This window comes from Bos taurus, chromosome 4 (assembly GCF_002263795.3).
Source record: "Bos taurus isolate L1 Dominette 01449 registration number 42190680 breed Hereford chromosome 4, ARS-UCD2.0, whole genome shotgun sequence".
In the NCBI taxonomy this organism is placed as follows: Eukaryota; Metazoa; Chordata; class Mammalia; order Artiodactyla; family Bovidae; genus Bos; species Bos taurus.
In genome coordinates, this window is record NC_037331.1 from 114666719 (window position 1) to 114685867 (window position 19149).

Consider the following 19149-nt stretch of genomic DNA (forward strand, 5'->3'; position numbering starts at 1 on the left):
AAATGCACTTCTGTTCCACAGTACATGGAAAGGGACATCCTGGGCGCAGGTCTTGAGGGGGGATCTTACACAGAAACATCAGAACGCTTTTCTCCCAACCACACAGACCCAAAACCACACTACTGCGTAAGAAGTATCAGGATAAACAGGGGCACACACAGACCCACTGTAAGCCACGAGAATCTCTCATCTGACAACTGTAACAGCCTCCTGCCTGAACCACTTGCCACAGCTCTTGTGCTTCAAACTGTTTACACTGCAGCAGAGTGCTCTTTTAAAAATCTAAATAAGCTCACGCCTCCCTTCTCACCAGAAGCCTCCAACAACTCCCCTCCCATTTACAGTGAATCCTCAGGCAACGCTCTGCGGTCCTAGGGGAACTCCCGAGTCGCCCCCCTCTCTTTACACCTCTGCTCTCATCGCTGCCCTGTGCCCTTCTGCTCACCCTGCTGGACACACAGCACACATGCTGGCGCGCCCCACCCAGGGTCTATGCACTGGCATTCACGCCGCCTCTTCTCTCAGGTAAGAGCAGGTCAGGTCATCTGAGCCCTCACCCCACTGTCTGCATTCCCAATTCCTCTCAACAGCACTTGCCAAACACATTTTTATCAACTTATGCTGTCATATATTTTTAATGATCCTTTTTTTCTAATATTAAAATGAAAGTTTCATGAGCAGAGAAGTTTATCTGCTTTGTTCACTGACAGAACTTCCAACATCTGGTGAACGGCAGGCATTCACTAAGTACTGGTAAATGATGAGATGTGATGCAACGAAAGTAATTCTTTATTTTTGAATCACCTGAAAAGAAACAACCACTCTCTACAGATAAACAAGCCAATGGTGAGCTTCTTCAGAGATAAGCACAAACCTCATATTGAATTTAATGGGCTTCCCTGATGGTTCAGCTGGTAAAGAATCTGCCTGCAACGTGGGAGTCCTGGGTTCGATCCTTGGGTTGGGAAGATCCCCTGGAGAAGGGAAAGGCTACCCACTCCAGTATTCTGACCTGGAGAATTCCACGGACTATACAGTCATCGGGTTGCAAAGAGTCGGACACGAGCAACTTTCACTCAAAGTTACTTTTTCATCACAAGAATTCAGCTAAAAAAAAAATATGTATTTTAACCAAGAAAATGTTTACAAACAGATGTTTTATGATAACCATCGTGAATGTAAGCTTACACTTGAAAAAATGGTGGTTTTTCATTTCTAGAATACATGGATGGGTTCTGCTTCAACTTAGCCATGGCATCTAAGCTCACAGCCATCTGAGGAGGCTTTCACTGCCATCTAGCAAATCCTGTATTTTCAGATTTGTGATCTTCAAACATACAATGCTCCTGGAAATTCCTCTAAGTTGATTCTATAAGGATACACGAAAGGAAGAGAACCCAAAAAGGCAAGATGCAAGACGACCACTCTCTTAAGACAGGGTCACACCAAGGGTTATCCTCTAAGTCAGCAGAATTTTGTGCTCTTTAGTGGATAAGTTCTGTCTGACTCTCTGCAAACCCACAAACTGTATCCCACCAGGCTCCTCTGTCCATGGGATCTCCCAGGCAAGAACACTGGAGTGAGCAGCCATTTCCTCCCCCAGGGAATCTTTTGGACGGAGGGATCGAACCTCTATCTCCTGCACTAGCAAACAGATTCTTTACCACTGAGCCACCTGGGAAGCCCCCAGAAGGATCTACCCTTGGGTAAATCACATCCCTTAAAAGCTCTTTTAGTTTTCTGCAAATGTATTCCATGGAAAATATGTTAAGTATTACCTCGACTATCGTCCATTTCGCCGTCCCTGGAATGCTCTGACTGGATGTCTGGAGGGGTCTGAAGGACAGCCACACTATTCTGATTTATGATCTTCAACTTCAACTTTGGTTTTGACCGTTTTCTTCTTGGAACGGTAACCGTGAGGCTCTGTAACTGAGTCATCCCTGATTCCGTTAAACACACACCATCCTGGGTGTAGGTCTTGGGTGGATCTAAAATTACAATATCCCAAGGAAACAAATTGAAATTCTCCTCTTAATTTTGACTGTTAAGTTGATTACTTTCCAATAAGGCCCATGTCAAGGTAACGTGACTTCTATAAACACATTACCTATGAAACGCACAATTAGAAGTATTCAATTAAAAGTAATAGTTGGCCAAACTTCTTTGAATTATAGACAGACATCTTGTAAATTTTTTTTTAAAAAATGGTCTTCCTGGCATTTCTATCTTCATGTATCAATACAGGAACTTAAAAAGCAAGCACTGAAGCTAAAAAGCAGTGCTTCAGCCACTCAAGTATGAGTTTTTTCCTAGAGTAGCCTTTCAGTGTAAAAGGTGAGGATGAATTTACACAAGAGAAATAAGAATACTCCAGAAGCCCATTTGGAAATCAAAGTATCAGTATAATCACCTACAAGGAGAGGTAGTAAATAACCAGAAATCCTACAAAATTTGAAGTGTACAAAGTTGCTGCTCATTAGAACAATTTCTGTGCTATCCAAATGTTTTTGTATCAAATGAAATCAAACAGAACTATGCAAAAGAATGACAGTTTAAGAATCCTGTTAATCACTATTCTAGGCTGACCTATTACAGAAGAAGAAGAAGTTCTGAAGAGATCTCTGTTTGCTAACTAAGTTTCATTGTTTAACTAACACAATACATCAATGAAATCAAAGCAAGTATGTAGTTAGCAGTTACTTCAAAAGTGGTTATTTTCACTGCCAATTTGCTGAGATTTGTAGGAATACTGTCACACTAAAGCTGGAAAAGACAGGCATTTTGTATATTATTAGAGAAATGATTATCAACATTAGGGACTTTACACTGAGAGTGATTAAGGCAGGAGTCGTGTAACAAGTCAATTACATAAAAATCAAGTGTTTCTTTGCAGTCAAGGAAAGCATTTCAGATTTTACCTAGTTCTTTCACTTTTGTGACAATTTGTGCTACAAGTGAAGATTCACAGCAGTCTGAGGAAGGCACTGAAATTAAAAAAAAAAACTCATAATTTTTTCAAAAAATTTAAAATGTATTTAAAGATTTACATATGGCTAAAGTTTCTACTGCTGCACCCATTTTAGTGAAATAAATGCTTGAATACTAAGCAGACTTAAAAGCTGTCTTGAAAACAACAGAACAAGGAGAAACAGTGGAGGAAATACTACGTAGAAGAAAAACGATAAAGAATTGATGCTAAAAAAAAAGGATCGATGTACTGGATTTCTACATATGCTTAATAATTACAAAATTATGAGTCTTGAAAGCTACGCTTACATCTTAGAGCTAAAATATATTCTTAATTTACTTCCTTTATGTAAGTAGATTGTTTTAATATATTAACTTGAGGTAATAAGAGTTAATTTAAAACAAAAAGTAACTTATTTTTCATAAAACGCTTTCCAAATAACAGCTTCACAAAAAGAGAAAAAGGAGCAGCGTTGAGCCCACTCGCTGGTTCAGGACGACAAGCACAGGCGAGCTGTACGGGACAGCGGACTCACCACTCAGATCACCTCTTACCATTTGATGTAGGCATATAGGGTCTGCACAGGCTACAATCGAAACCAATGTCTGCTACATTCTCCACTTCCTCTTCAGTACTGAAGTTCTGACAAACTGCATGCATCCACCTAGAAAGACCACATTCGTAGTTTTGAAAAAAGAATACACTAAGGATGGTTTCTTTTTAAAAACTGCAACATTAGCTAACAGCCTACAATCATGAAGCCCCTAAGTCTCACATGCTCCTTCCATCCAGCCCCCATTTCTCTCCCTCCTAACCACCCCTGCTGGCCCAGAAAATCCATCAGAGCTGAAAAGAAAAAAGGAATGGGAACAAGTACCAGGAAATAAGCGGAAGCACTTCATTTGAGGAGGATCGGACAATCACTTTGTAATCTATCACAGACAGCCAGGACATTGGCTCAAAGTGAAAATGTCAGTCAGTCACATCTGACTCTCTCCGACCCCACGGACTGTAGCCCGCCAGGCTCCTCTCTGTCCATGGAATTCTCCGGGCAAGCGTAGTGGAGTGGGTGGCCATGCCCTTCTCCAGGGGATCTTCCCACCCCAAGGACTGAACCTGGGTCTCCTGCATTGCAGGCAGATTCTTTACTGTTTGCGCCACAAAGGAAGCTGGTGAGGGCAGGCAGAAAGGAACGAACAAGACTGTGCGTGGTGGAGCATACACAGGCTCCAGACGACATGTCTCCTGTGAGGTGGATAGAGCTCAAGGAAGTGAATGGTCAGTGGGAAACGAAAGCTGTCATTCTGCCTTACAACAAAGAACTGGTAGGCAGAGTCCTGAGAATCCTACGCCACTGACGAGATGCTATGCTGACCAACGCTATGTGAGCACTGCTAACACAGCACAGTAACAGGCCCCCGAAATCAGCCCTCAGGAAACGCCAAGTGAAACATGCTAAGCCTGGAATTGAGAATATAAAAAAGAAAACAAGTTTCTAGCCAACTAAAAAAATCTGGAAAGGAAAGATCTTAACTTCATAAATTTTAGATAGAAGAAAATTTCTTTTCCAATTTTCTTTTGCTATATTTAAGGGAGAGAAGCTTGCAAAAAAAAAGAGGGGAGAGAGGAGAGCACAGCACCTGTCACACTGTCTGCACTGCAGAATCAGGTCCTCCTCTCTGTAGTTCCGGCAGCAGACGGGGCAGGAGGACAGGCTCGCACAGGGGGCGCACTGGGTGTAGTTGTTCTGCCACTCGCATCTCGGACCTGCGGACGTGGCTCCACAGTGCCTGCACCACACACACCTGGAAGCCGACACGCACAGGTCTCAGCCCTGCTTACCCGAGTCACGGCGTGGCTGAAACTCACAGAGCTACACACGGACACAATAGGGGAGGTACTCAATGCAAATGGGAAATACGTGCTGATTAGTGATACCTGTCATCATTAACACACACCACACAATTAAGCAGGTGTGGCTAATCTGTGAAAACTACAATGATGTGGCTCAGTTCTGAACCTAAACGTCTAAGGAGGAAACCAAAGTCCCAGGGTACCATTTGCACTTCCAGCCTCCTTTGGGAACGGTTTGCAGGGGAGGGTCGAGGCAGTAGGTGTGGTAACTTATGTCACAGTCGTCGCACAGCAGGAGCCGCCCTGGGTCCGTCGCCTTCCCACAGGCCTCACACACGGTGCACTCAAGGCACCGCCAGCCCTTGCTCAGAACCACTTTAGTGATCTGCAAAAGAAACCACCAAGCTGTGTGATTCATACATTGATCCACGCCTCACACAAACAGGATCAAGTACACCCTACAAACTGACACGGTGCTCCCGTGCCCAGGAGCAGGAGAGGGGCAAGCGCTAACGCTCACTGTGGCCCAAGCCCGGGTGGCCACGTGCCTGCCTAGTGGACACAGTAACTGACATTTTCGCGCCTCAGTTTATGTAACTATCGTGTGCTCTGGATTTTATGGATTTTAAAGAAATCAAGTAAATTATCCCCAAACTGTTTATTATTATGTGTTTGGCGGCGACAGGATCTTTATTGCAGCACGTGAGCCTTCAGCTGCGTGTGAAACTGAAGCTTCCTGACCAGGCTGCCCGCACTGGGAGTGAGGAGTTTTAGCCACTGGACCACCAGGGAGCCCCCCCGTGATTTTTAATATAGGACTTGAAAACGTATGGATACGGTTTCAACCTACGAAATTTCATGAATTCATGATTCTTAAAGTTGTGTACATCACGTAAGGACTTGTATATTAAAATCAACATTAAAAATGCAAAACTCTTAAGGTGTAACATGAATTCCCAAGGTGACTTCATGGTTTTGGAGGATTTTAGGCTATGAACCTAGGACTTTTAAAGTTCACATTCACTCCTCTATTCTCCTTTCCTTCAAGGGTCTAACTTAGTAGAAAAGTTTGAGAACCTCAATTCCTCAAAGCAGCCACATTACGTAATATTAAGAATCTGGAACCAACTAAAAACATCTAATAAGGTTAGAGACTATGTATAAAAAGGACAACAAAGAATCTGTAATAACAGTACAGCAAGTGATCAAGACAGAGAATAAAAGTTCAGACCATGAGGAAGCTACATGGGAGGAAAAGAAAAGTGAAATAAATGATCAACTATCAAAACAGCACAGATTTTCTAACTTCAGATCCTAAAATAGACTAATAGTTTTCAATTCTACAGGAAAATACTTTTCAATCCTTAACCTAGCTAAACCAGCAATTAAACTGAAAAGCCTTTTAGACATACAAAGACTCAAACTTCAGCTCCTGAGTACTCTGTCTAATGAACTTAGCGATATGAGGCATGAAGTGAGGGCATACACCAAGAAAAAGGAAGCATGGGATCCTGAAGGCAATGAACCCGACGTCAGCCCAGAGATATTAAGGATGAGAACTGAGCAACAGACCCAGAAAGTTCCAGCCCAGCTCAGAACAGAGAATAACAGAGTATAGAAGGGGTGGGCCTTTCCCAGAAAAATAGGTACTCGCTGAAATAATGTGCTATCATATTTCTACAGTAGGTAAAAAAACAAACAACAAAAACTAATGGAAAATCATCAATCATTATTTTCTTCTTGCTATAAAAAACTCCACGAAAAACAAACTAAACTCATACTATACTATTTAGGTCTCCAGTGAACATTTATGGAGTCATAACCAACGTGAAATTAAAAGACATTTGCTACTGGGAAGGAAAGCTATGACAAACCTGGACAGCATATTAAAAAGCAAAGACATCACATTGCTGACAAAGGTGCGTATAATTAAAGGCATGGTTTTTCCAGTAGTCAGGTACGGATGTGAGAGTTGGACAATAAAGAAGGCCGAGCACCAAAGAATTGATGCTTTCCAACTGTGGTGCTGGAGGAAGATTCTTGAGAGTCCCTTCAACAGCAAAAAGATAAAAAACCAGTCAATCCTAAAGAAAATCAACCCTGAATATTCACTGGAAGCACTGAAGCTGAAGCTCCAATATTTCAGCCACCTGGTGCAAAGAGCTGACTCACTGGAAAAGACCCTGATGCTGGGAAAAATTGAAGGCAAAAGGAGAAGGGGACAGCAGAGGATGAGACGGTTAGATAGCATCACTCAAACTCAATGGACCTGAGTTTGAGCAAACTCTGGGAGATAATGAAGGACTGGGAAGCCTGGTGAGCTGCAGTTCATGAGGTCACAAAGAGCTGGACACAACATAGTGACTGAACAACAAAGAGTTCTTAACGTTTGAGACGAGCCACCCCAGAGTGAAGGCTCTGTGGACTCAACTTAAAGCTTAAAAAGAAGTTTCAAAAGGTTCAAACAACTGCCTGCACAACAACAAAAACTCAACCCCTTTTTTAAAGGAACCAAATCCAGACTTTCAACAATATGCTAACTCAATGCACCATGTCCTTGTGCAATCGAAAATTACTAGATGTTAAAAAAGGCTGGAAAACATATCCTAATTAGGAGAAAAAAGGGTTAATATAATGTGATGTGTATGACAGAAGCAGCAGACAATTATAAACTTTTCAAGGACTTGTGAGGCTGTGAAGTGGAGGGTGGAAGTTGGAAAGTAGGTTGGTGAACCAAAACACGTGCTCCAAATTTGATGAAAACTATCAACCCACTGATCCAGGTAAAAGAAAATGTCCTTTTGCATATGAATAAGGGTTTGGTGACAGTGGAAAGTGAGCAGGGTGAAATAATGAGTTTTTACTACATATTCTAGTAGTCAACTTTTATGATCAATAGAATGAATCAACTTCATGCCTTACCAAAAAATAGTATAAAGTATCTTTTAATATTAAATGTATACATTTGTTCTTATACTTTTTCAAGGCAATGCAGGACAATTACCACAAATTACCTCAAGGAGTTTCTTAAGGTAACACTTTAAAGGCAATATTTCAAGTATATACTTAAATATTGTCACATATGTATAATAATCCTAACAAACAATAATTGATTAATTATAAGAACTGGAGTTAGCACAATACTACTCAGTTCAAATCGTAACATTTATATTTAAGTGTATTTACCTTAATACTGACACAGTATGGATGGTAACACTGACCACACTGAGAACAGGCAAGTAATCTTCCCTCTGCTCCTTGGCCAAAACTGCCACAAACTACACACATATCCTGAAATCAAGAAACAGTAACATATTTTAAATCCAAGACCAAACTAAGAATATGCTAACATGCTAATTTTACAATCTGTATAAATCACCTTCTTCATTGATATAGCTCTAGAGCTAAATAATCAGTTGGCCAAAAAATTTGTTAGGGTTTTCCCGTAAGATGCTGTGGAAAAACCTAACAAACCTTTTGGCCGATCCAATATCAGATGACACCAATGTCAGTGCGAATGAGATGAATTAGAAATGGACGAGGAGGAATGCAAAAGTGGAGAACAAATAATTTAGTTCAAACCTGATGCAAAGTGAACTTGTCACTACTAGAAAACAGCACAACGGTGTTGTGCATGGAGTTCTCCTCTTCATCCTTATTTGATGAAGCGTCTGCAGCAGACACCTGTAAGAAGCACAACACACACAATGTGAAGTCACACTTCTCACGTGGCTGCAAAGTTTAAGAAGATTCATATTTAAAATACAACTTTTTTGCCAGAGATGACACTAACAATTCTAAATTAGACTATTACTGCCAAGATAATATAAACACATAAAGTATGGCATTTTTTACCCACTTAATTGTTTCTTTATAGAGCTACAAGTCTCACAGATCAGGAAGTAATGAGAAAACAAACCTGTCTTTAGGAAGACTTGATTAACCAAAAATTCTAATCAAGAAACAAAGAGTGAATTATTTATGTGTACACATACACAAACACACACACATATGTATGTATCATTCTATTTCAGTGACTCTTAAAGCCTGAAATCGGTGCACTCCAAACTGAGATGTATAAAGATATAAATACAAAATACACATCAGATTTTAAAGACTTAATAACAAACAAAAAATGTAGATATAGCTCATAAATAATTTTGTGCATTTTATAAATTACATGTTGATACTGATGCTATTTTGGACATAATGAATCAAAAAGTATATATTAAAATTAATATTTTAATATATACTTTTTGATTCATTATGTCCAAAATAGCATTTCATTGTTCCTTTTTATTTTTTGATGTAGCTACTAGAAAGGTTTTTTTGTTTTAGTAGGTAGAGGGTGGGTTTTGGCCAAGCTGCGTGGCTTGCTAGATCTTATTTCCCCCACAAGGGACTGAACCCAGGCCCTTGGCAGTGAGTCCGGGTGGAATCCTAACCATTGGACCTCCAGGAAATTCCCTACAAAGTTCTAAATTGCATATATAGGTCACACGGGGCTTCCCTGGTGGCTCAGATGGTAAAGAATCTGCCTGCAATACAAGAGAACCGGGTTCAATTCCTGGGTCAAGAAGATTCCCTGGAAAAGGGAATGGTTACCCATTCCAGTATTCTTGACTGCAGAATCCCATGAACAAAGGAGCCTGGTGGGCTACAGTCCTGGGGGTTACAAAGAGCTGGACATGACTGAGCGACTAGTATCTTAATACGTTATGGGTCGCATATTTCTTTTTGGACAGTAACGCTTCAGAATATAATCATTTTGAGTAACTTATCAAAATTTCAGTATTAGCCAAAGGATGATCAACCACAGTCATTAAGTTATGTACTTAGTTAAATTTGACCAAATCAACTAAGTACACACTGGCTTGTTAATAATTATTTCCAGCGTGCTTATCATGAAAAAAGCTCTGAACTGGATGTTAAAAACAGAGGATAAGAAAACCAATGCCAAAATTATACACCCTCTTTGCTTTAAAAGCTTACAATCTAATGTGGAAGAATTGAGCTGAAACACAAAGTAAAAATAGAATTATTGTTCTTAACAAATACTGACAAAAGAGTAACTAAATAGAAGGAATATGTTACAGTAATACATTTTTTCAATATACGTGAGTTTAAATGCAGTTTTAATGGACATTCCTACTGTTTCACAATGTCAACAATAAAAACTATTTACAGTCACAAAGGCCTAAAGATAACAAGGGCAAAGTATAAACAACCCAATCAGTCAGCACGAGGGAATGACTAAAACTACAGAATATCCAAACTTATGAAGAATTATGCAGTATTTAAAAAAATATCAAGGTAGAAATCTGTATGGATTTCCATACAGGAAATCATCACACTACACTGTGGAGTTGAAAAATAAGCTGCAGAAAACTATGCGAGCTGCAGCACCATGGCATCAAACACAGCAAAACGACTGTGTGTCTGCCCAAGGACACACATCCTAGGCTGAAGCATAAGGAGTTGCTGGTTCTGCCGGTCAAAGGCAGTTCAACGCTGGCAGTCTCATATGAATCAGCCTAAAACGTAAATTCCCCAAGCAGGTCAAAGTGAGAGAACTAGGACTCAGGAGGTAGCAGCAGTAGAAACACTCTGATCTATCTGCAGTGTTTAAAATTTTTAAATTGAGGGAAGTGTGAAAGTGAAGTCGCTCAGTCGTGTCAGACTCTTCACGACCCCATGGACTGCAGCCTACCAGGCTCCTCCATCCATGGGATTCTCCAGGCAAGAGCACTGGACTGGGGTGCCATGTTTGTAACTCACTTATTAACAAACAAGCTACATGATCATCTCTACAAATGCAAAAAAAAAAAAAAAAACCCAAAAAACTGGCTTCCCAGTCCATCACCAACTCCCGGAGCACGCTCAGATCATGCCCACTGAGTGACGTGCTAAGAGTGAGATTATCATCATCAGCTGACACAGTAAGGACTACAGCAAAGGTAAAGGGAGCAGGCCTCACCCCTGGTAACACGACTGCCCCGATTCCACTTTTCAATTTTGATCTGCCTCGGCCGCCTCGTCCAGACAGTCCTGCACCACGAGGTCTCCGCTTTCCTGGAAATCCGGACCCCCGGCCCTACACAACAGATATGGAAAAGTCAGCATTTTACAAAAGCTCAGAAGAATTTTAAATCCAAATGTGAGATAAACCATCATATGAAATGTTACACAAATACACTTGCTTCTTTTATTCTCATCGAATGACAGCTATTAAGTGACCAGGCTTATCATTTGCAACTTCCGCTATGTGTTCTACAACCTAAACATCTGCAAACTTAAAAATCAAACATGGGTCTGCCACTGTGAATGCCCTGCATCAGTAAACACCTGTCACTGTATTTCCATTTGCTAACCTTACATTCAAGGTGGCTAGAACAGACACACCTCTTTCCAAGTGCTTTCACGTGTAACTAATTTTATCACATACAGAGCAAGTGTAGGGAAGGACTCTCTCTCTAGCTGGCTTCTTACAAGTATACTAAAGTTAAGATACGCTGAGTACTTACTACCTACTGCTCGAGCACTTGTTCCTCTCAACAATCTCATATGGTCACTACTATCTTATTATCCCCATGTTAGAGATAAGTACACTGAGGAATATGGGCTTTCGGGCGATGCTAGTGATAAAAAATCTGCCTGCCAATGCAGGAGACTCAAGAGACCCGGGTTTGATTACTGGGTTGGGAAGATCCCCTGGAGGAGGGCATGACAACCCACTCCAGTATTCTTGCCTGGAAAATCTCATTGACAAAGGAGCCTGGTGGGCTACAGTCCAGCCAAAGAGTCAAACACGACTGAAGCAACTGAGCACACACGCACAGAGGAATAAAATGGTTAAGTAACTTGCCCAAAGTCATACAGCTGGCAAGTCTGGCTCCAGTGTCTACATTTTTAACCAATACTCTGTACTGACACAATGCATGAAAAATAATTTAAGTATACAATAGTAATTTTTTGTCATTAAAATTGTCAATTTCCTTTAATCATTCAAAAGCTGATGTAAAAGGCTTGCTTTAAATCACTGAGATAATAAATACTTAAAATAGAAATAATTTATCTGAATTTTTACCTAATACAAGAAAGAAATCTTTGGAAAAACATGTTGAATCTCCTGATATTTTAACAAATAAGTACTAAGGTTATTTGTTTTTATGATTTTCTTATTCTCAGATTTATTACTACCTGAAAAAAACCTGACATCTACACACCTAATTACATATATTTAAGATTACTAAAATGCTTGGGAAAATCCTGATTTTTTTTCCCCCTCACAAGTGAAATAATATGCCACATCTTTAATGGATCTCACTTTTCATAGTTTGAAATACTGAGCTCATTACCCCCTTGGCAGAACGGTTTCCAAGTACATAAATTATGGCTATACTGTGAGCATAAGGAAGACACACGTGAACAAAGGGGAAGGGGGTCTTCTTCCCTTCAGTTTAGTAAGTTACAGCCAGCTTCTAGTTTTCCATCTGTCTCTCTTTATCCTCTTAAGCTCCTCTCCTTCAAATATCAAGCTTCTCGGAACAAGGGACAGGGTAGGGTTGGACTGGATAGTTTTTGTTTTTTAATCGGTATAAAAGACTTTTTACAAGTCAGTGATTGAATCAAGACTATAGTAATCCCTCAACTCATTTTTCCTCAGCATCCAATGACACAGGTAAGAAAAAGTAAAAAATGAGTGGTATACGTTTCAAAACGGTCAAGCAAGACTTCCAAGCTCTTAAAAAAGATATTTACGTTTTCAATACCTTGTATTGGTATCTGAGTTGAAAACTAGTTCTTCCAAAAGTGATAGAAAATAAGAAAGCAGAATCTAGAACCCCTTTGAAATCCTTATTCTAAATTAAAGACCATTATTCCATAATTACATTAAGAAGATGAAATACTGTCTTCTCTAGTCAGTAATGTTTTAACTTTTCAGATGATTAACATTTTTTCAAATTAATTTTTCACCCTTCAAAATGCATCAGATTGCTTAACTTACAGTCAAGGACTAGCAGAATTATCCACCAAAGATATGAAAAAGTTTCTATAATTTTTATTAACAGACAATGAAATCTGCCGCAATTCTGCTATTTCTCCTCCAATTGTATATAAAACGTTAATGCAGTTTTACTTTTGTTCTTTTCTGAGCAACAAAATTTTATATCATGAATGAGTCCTTAATTACTTTATAGCCTAAGGGACAAGGATTTCCCCCAACAGAAAATATACTGTTAATTACAATATAGAAGGAAACATTAAAAAGGTATTAGAAATTTACACTTAAAATCAGTCAAGTAAAATGGCAATTTAATTTCTTTCTAGTCCAGGTTTTTAAAGGCAAGCATGTTGCTTCTTCATATTAAAAATTTTAGATGTAAGAAGTGGCTCTGGAAACCAGAAAAGAAAAGTTTAATTCTTAACTTCTATTTGGACAAAACCAACCAGAAAGAAATGACATATGAATGTAAATGCAGTTTTATTTACCACTTTGATGCTCCAAATGGCACTGCCAGGAAGCTGCCTGGGTTTAAAAATTTCCCGACCTTCTGAAATGTCTGGGGACCAGGAAGGTGGGCTCACTGTATTATGGGTACTCCAAGCCCCCTAGGATATGGCAGGTGAGAAAATAGATGTATAAAACTCCGCAACGTAAAAGTCAAAGCCAGCAACTAAGGAATTTTAGAACAGCAAAAACAAATGCAGACGTATGGAAACTTAGGACAAATTGCTTCAAGGGAGTAAGGAAAGTAAGCTTATCACTTAACAGTGACTTTATGTTTAAATGTTTGCAGCTACAATTTACATTAAATGTTACATTCCGGTTGAAACATCAGTACAATAAAGCATATTAATTTAAGGTTTATGCGACATCATTGACTTCTGAACAGCAATTATAGCATGAAGATATAAATAAATGTCAATCAAACTTTAAATATTAAAACTATAAGAAACCATTTGGGCATTACTCTTTTCTAATGACTATCACTCTACCAGAAAGGGGAAATGAGTAAACTTAAAGAATGTTAGGTATACTTCTTGCTATAAACCACCGAAACAGTAGGCCAAAAGATGCAATCAGAAACATGAGCCATCAACAGACACATTCACTGTAAAATCTGGAAAGTCAGTTTGTAACCGTAAGATGTAAACACCATTATAATCCTACCATTTAATTACTGTTCCTTCAGTGCCCACTAGTTGTGGACTTTGGTTTTGTTTTTTTTTTTTAGGGGATTATTACACTTAAAGTACATCCAAGGAACTAATTTGAAAAGCAGAAAATTGTTAAAGCAAATTGTCCTAAATTTGCAAATTAAAATGCCTGAAGTATCTGATTATTTATACGAGAAATAGTACTTATCAAAATAGTTAAAACTAACACATTTTGCTTCCAAATAATCACATTCAGAAATAACCTGAACTAATCTGATGAGGAAGCAGCAAAAAGAAAAACATTTACTCCACAAAGGTAACATTTTAAAAGAAAAACACAAAACAAATGTCAAATAATAAAGAATCTATTTTGAATTAGATAATTCAACAATGCACACTACGGTCTTACCACATTAAATGATTAAAAGTAAAGACAAAAAACGTGGTACTTACCAGGTTTCTAGACTCCTAACAAACTGACAAGCAGTTGCCTATTAAACCACATTAAAGTACCGTCAGGGGATTTAAATAATCAACCAGAAGTAAGAACTTGACTGCCCTTAGGGGAGGAGACTGGTAATGAAGTAACAGTATTTTGAGAAGGACAACACAGGGAGCCTGGCTTCGCTTTAATTACCTCCCTTCGGCTCAGCTAACAGCTACACTGACTTCAGGGACAAGTCGCTATCCCACTAACGGATCATCCTGCATCTCAGGCCACACCTGGCCTCTTTCCTGCTGCATCCAGGGTCTTCTGTAACCCCTGTGCTGCCGAAAGCGATTTCTCCTATAATTTTACTCCAACTCTCAACAAGTAGGTGTAGTTCTACCAGGCCCCTTTGCTCCCCTCACTGACCCACCTCGGCCTCCAAGGCACGTTCCTCCTTCCACTTGACTCAGAAGCCTGGACCACTCTCCTCTCTCTGGTTTCGTTCTCAATGGTATTTATCTATAATGAGGGCTGAAAACACCATCTTGGATGCTGCTGTTCCCCAAATTCTCATTTCTGTTTCTAGCATGTTCTGAAAATTAAAGTGTCAGCCACTTAGTCATGTCTGACTCTTTGAGACACCATGGACTGTAGCCGGCCAGGCTCCTCTGTCCATGGAATTCTCCAGACAAGAATACTGGAGTGGGTTGCCATTTCCTCCTCCAGGGGATCTTCTGGACCCAGGGATTGTACCCAGGGCTCCTGCACTGCAGGCGGACTCTTGACCATGTGAGCCGCCAGGGCAGTCATGTTCTGAAAGCTCCAAGTTATTACAATTTTCTGCTTCCCTCTCAGCATCTCTGTCTGGTGACCCTAAACCTCTCCAGTTCACCACGTCTAACCTCTCCCCCTTCACAAGTCCCATCTCCCCACCCTTACACATGGATCCCAGTTGAGTCAGAAAATGGGTAGTCATTAGACCTGTTCTCTTCCCTCAGTGCTCTTCTCCGCTGCTTCAGGCCTCCCCCACCACTCCTCTGAGCCGAACCATCGGGACCTTCAGCCATTTGATCTCCAGCCTGTCCTGACCGTCCTGCTTCTCTGCGCCCCCATGGCCAGCACCGCATCCCAGCTCGCCTGGGTCTGCGCGTCCTCCTCAAGCCTTTCTCCACAATCAGATGGACTCCCAAAAGCTGTAAACCCGACCCAGCAAGACACTCCAACCCTTTCCTACACCTTCTGATAATGCCCGGGACACTGAAAATCAAACCTTTCCCACTGCCTCTCTTCATTTCATCTGGGCCGCCGATCTGACCGAGCTCCCCTGGCTGCATGCATGGGCTCCTCCCGGGCGGGGACCTCCTGCCTCACAGCGACCCCCACCGCCCAATGGCTGGCGTCTTCCGGCTCTTCGGATACGGCCTCACCTCGTCCTCCTCGGAGAGGCCTTTCCCTAGCACTCCAATGAACCATGGGCTCCCTCACCACACCTGAAGCATCCTCATAATGAACACAACACGGGGTCTTGAATTATTTAGAGGTAGAGTTGGAGCGAGACACATCTAGAGTGAGTTCTCTCAATATATCCACTCAATATTCTTCTCTGAGGAGATCTGGCTAGTGTTGCACATTTTAAATTCCTTTTGGTAGATCATTTAATGCTATTACATCAGTTCTTAAAATATACCATAAAAGGTCATATTCTAAAATAATATTTATTCATCATAATTTAAAAGTTAGTTTGATGCTATAGCTGTATCTCATCTCATAAAGCATTCACACCACATCACATGGATGAAGGAAATGAAGGGCTTTACAGATGAAGACTGCTTACATGCCGTTTTCAACTGCTATGAAAAACTTATACAAAAAGCATGGGTAATTACATTACAAACTTTAACAAGTATGTTATCAAAAAGCATTGGAAAGTAGAGCCCATACTCTTAGATATTTTGACAAAGAAGAAATTACCTTATACCTGAGACCTTAAAACTAGAAACTGCCTGAATTATCAACTTCAGTTATAAATTATCCTTCAGATCTCAGTTGTGATCAAAATGCGTTTACACAGACCACTCAGAAAAGGTCAGCTTCCCCATCTACTGCAATGTGGTTTATCCCATTTTTACAACTGATTTTACCTGTATTTATCTATATAACCATAAGCTTGATGGCAGACACACTATTTTTGCTCACTGCTAAGTAGGCATTCTGTTCAGCACCTATTGAACATCTACTTTCTACATAGCCTTTTTGCACACATATATTCAAAACCCATCAGTAAACACCGTACTACAATACGAAACACTAACTTCATCAGTGGTAGCCAAGAATCTTAGATTTCTTCACCTATTAAAACTTACCAACATATCCCACACACTGTGACTCTTAACCTATGTACAAACTGAACTAGAAACAGGAGGGTTGAAAAAAGGTCAGGAGAATTCAAATTACAAAGAGAGCTAAATATGAATATAACGAACTTGATCTCAAATGCCACAGAAAGTTTAAAAATACTACTCTGCACAGACTGAATTAGGTTCCAACAATAATTACTGTTTGATGTTGGTATTCACCTTTCTGCTTTGAGGCCAATCTCTCAGGTAAATTTCTCAACTTAGTGAATTACACAGCTGTTCCTGTTTCAAGGAAGAGGCAAGTGGGAACAAAAAGGACTGGGGGAGGGTAGGCTACTATGAGCAACTTTCTATTAGAAATCAATCCTGCTGCTGGCTGTGAAGTGTGGTCAGCCTCACGGCTGGAGTCCACAGCCCTCGTGGACTCGATCAGCTCCAAGTGTGGTCAGAGAATGTTCGCGGAGATCCACACCTGAGTCAACCTCAAGTGCACCCTCTCCCAACATACGATGCAAACCAAGATTGCTGTTAACAGGTGAGCCTGATTTAGAGAAAGGGAGGGCAACCAGTAAGAGAAACTGAAGACATAAGTGCTCATAATTTGTCTTTTTGGTACACACATTCACTCATGTACATTACAGCCATTGCAGAAACAATTCCTTTTTATCACTTACAGAATTCTTTTAACATAAGTCATAGACAAAACTGAGTTCAACATCAAATAGAAAAAGCTTAGTCCTGAGAGTGATTTGATAAGATATACACTAACCCACTCCAGTGTTCTTGCCTGGAGAATCCCAGGGACGGGGGAGCCTGGTGGGCTGCCAGCTATGGAGTCGCACAGAGTCGGACACGACTGAAGCGACTTAGCAGCATCCTACATAAAGTAGAGAAATAGCTGTTGCCATTTTAGCCTTCAGTAATTTAAGAAAGCAAACTTGGCTGGCGCTAGCTGTCATTTTGGTAATGGCTTAAAAAATGTGACAGGCACAAGCACACTGACAGGGATGCGTACTTCTAATCTGTACATCTTGTAGCTTGACACCCCAAAGGGCGAGACACTTTGGGGGATGAAAACTAGTCTCTAAGTGGTTTAGAGCAGTGCTTCTTGGACTTAAGGCTACACGGGGTTCTTCTTAAAATTAACATTTCCACTCAAGCAAAGGTGAGGCCTGAAATTCAGAGTAACAAACTCAAAGGTGATACTGATATTGCTGGTCTGCAGGTCACACTTTAAGCAGCAGGGGTCTGGTCATTTCTCCTAGAAAACATGCCTAAGCCTGAGTAGAGCTGCTCCTCCTGCTGTCTGCTTTCCCACAGCACCTGTGGTCTCCTCTACCGGATCTCACACACACACACACACAGAATAATTAAATAGCAGTTTAGTTCTAAAATGTGTGCAGCCATTAGGCAGCTTTGAACTTGAAAACCTACTACCCTTTTGCATTTCCTGTGGCCAGTGTTTGACTCGGTCAGGCCTGCAGTTATTTTCGCTGGCACATTTCTTTAGAAATAGTTATGAGTCAATGTGTTGGGTTTCAGGACCACCTCTGCAGAACTACATTTAACACATAAATATCACATCCTTCTCAAGTCTCCATTTTCACATGATACCTGCATTATTCTGCAAATCCAGAAAACAGGGCAGACATGGTTTGCTATGTGTCAGGTGCTTTATATATATTATCATTAAATTCTAATAAGCAACTGATGTAGTTTTATGGATGAAGAAATCAAGAAAGTTCACAACCTAACTTGCTTGGTGTCCATGTACAGGAATCTAAGAATAAGGCTTTGAAGCCAAACAACTGTACTATGGAAATGTTTATGTGAATTTATAACAATCAATCTTTCCTAGTATCAATTAATTATACTACAAATATATATAAATGATACTAAATAGGGTTCTTAAAAGTCATTTTTATACAATGTGGTGTAGTATTTAGAAGATACGTGAAAACAATCACTGCTGGCATCTACTCTACGTATTTTATTCCTCACGAAGAATGAAGAGTATCTATCTACTTACTAATGAAACTTTTAAAATAGGTTCTAAGACCAAGTATCAGCATGAAGGTTTACCTCATAATCAAGAACAGACAATTATAACTACTAGGGTAATTTCTTTTAATGAATTACCATTATATATATCAGTGGTATTTTAAATTTTAGTTAAAAGTTGGATATGAAATAATTTATCAAGAATTGAATCTTTATTTGGATGATATGATTTACCGACCTGTCTTTTAATAGCAGAACCACCCCCGCCCCCTAAATGCCAACAGTGCTTCTTACTAAAAGGTCTACGTTTAAAAAGAAACCAGAAATTTAAGAAAGAGAAGAAAGGAAAGAAGGGAGGGAGGGCAGAGGGGAGG

The 19149-nt window shown here is 40.1% G+C and overlaps 1 protein-coding gene across 21 annotated transcripts in view; it reads right to left on the bottom strand.

Moving 5' to 3' along the window:
- The window catches only part of KMT2C (lysine methyltransferase 2C), a 254958-nt gene that overhangs the window by 68918 nt on the left and 166891 nt on the right, over positions 1-19149 (bottom strand). For 19 of the 21 annotated variants that reach the window (XM_024991270.2, XM_024991282.2, XM_024991266.2 and 16 more), the window contains 9 exons: positions 13319-13438; positions 10803-10919; positions 8408-8509; positions 8012-8116; positions 5029-5210; positions 4612-4776; positions 3526-3635; positions 2922-2987; positions 1779-1991 (listed from right to left, as the gene is read on the bottom strand). In XM_024991270.2, coding sequence (XP_024847038.1) covers positions 1779-1991; positions 2922-2987; positions 3526-3635; positions 4612-4776; positions 5029-5210; positions 8012-8116; positions 8408-8509; positions 10803-10919; positions 13319-13438 — 1180 coding nt within the window. The remainder of the gene's footprint in view (positions 1-1778; positions 1992-2921; positions 2988-3525; positions 3636-4611; positions 4777-5028; positions 5211-8011; positions 8117-8407; positions 8510-10802; positions 10920-13318; positions 13439-19149) is intronic. The other 2 variants (XM_024991280.2, XM_024991275.2) reach the window with 2 other exon arrangements.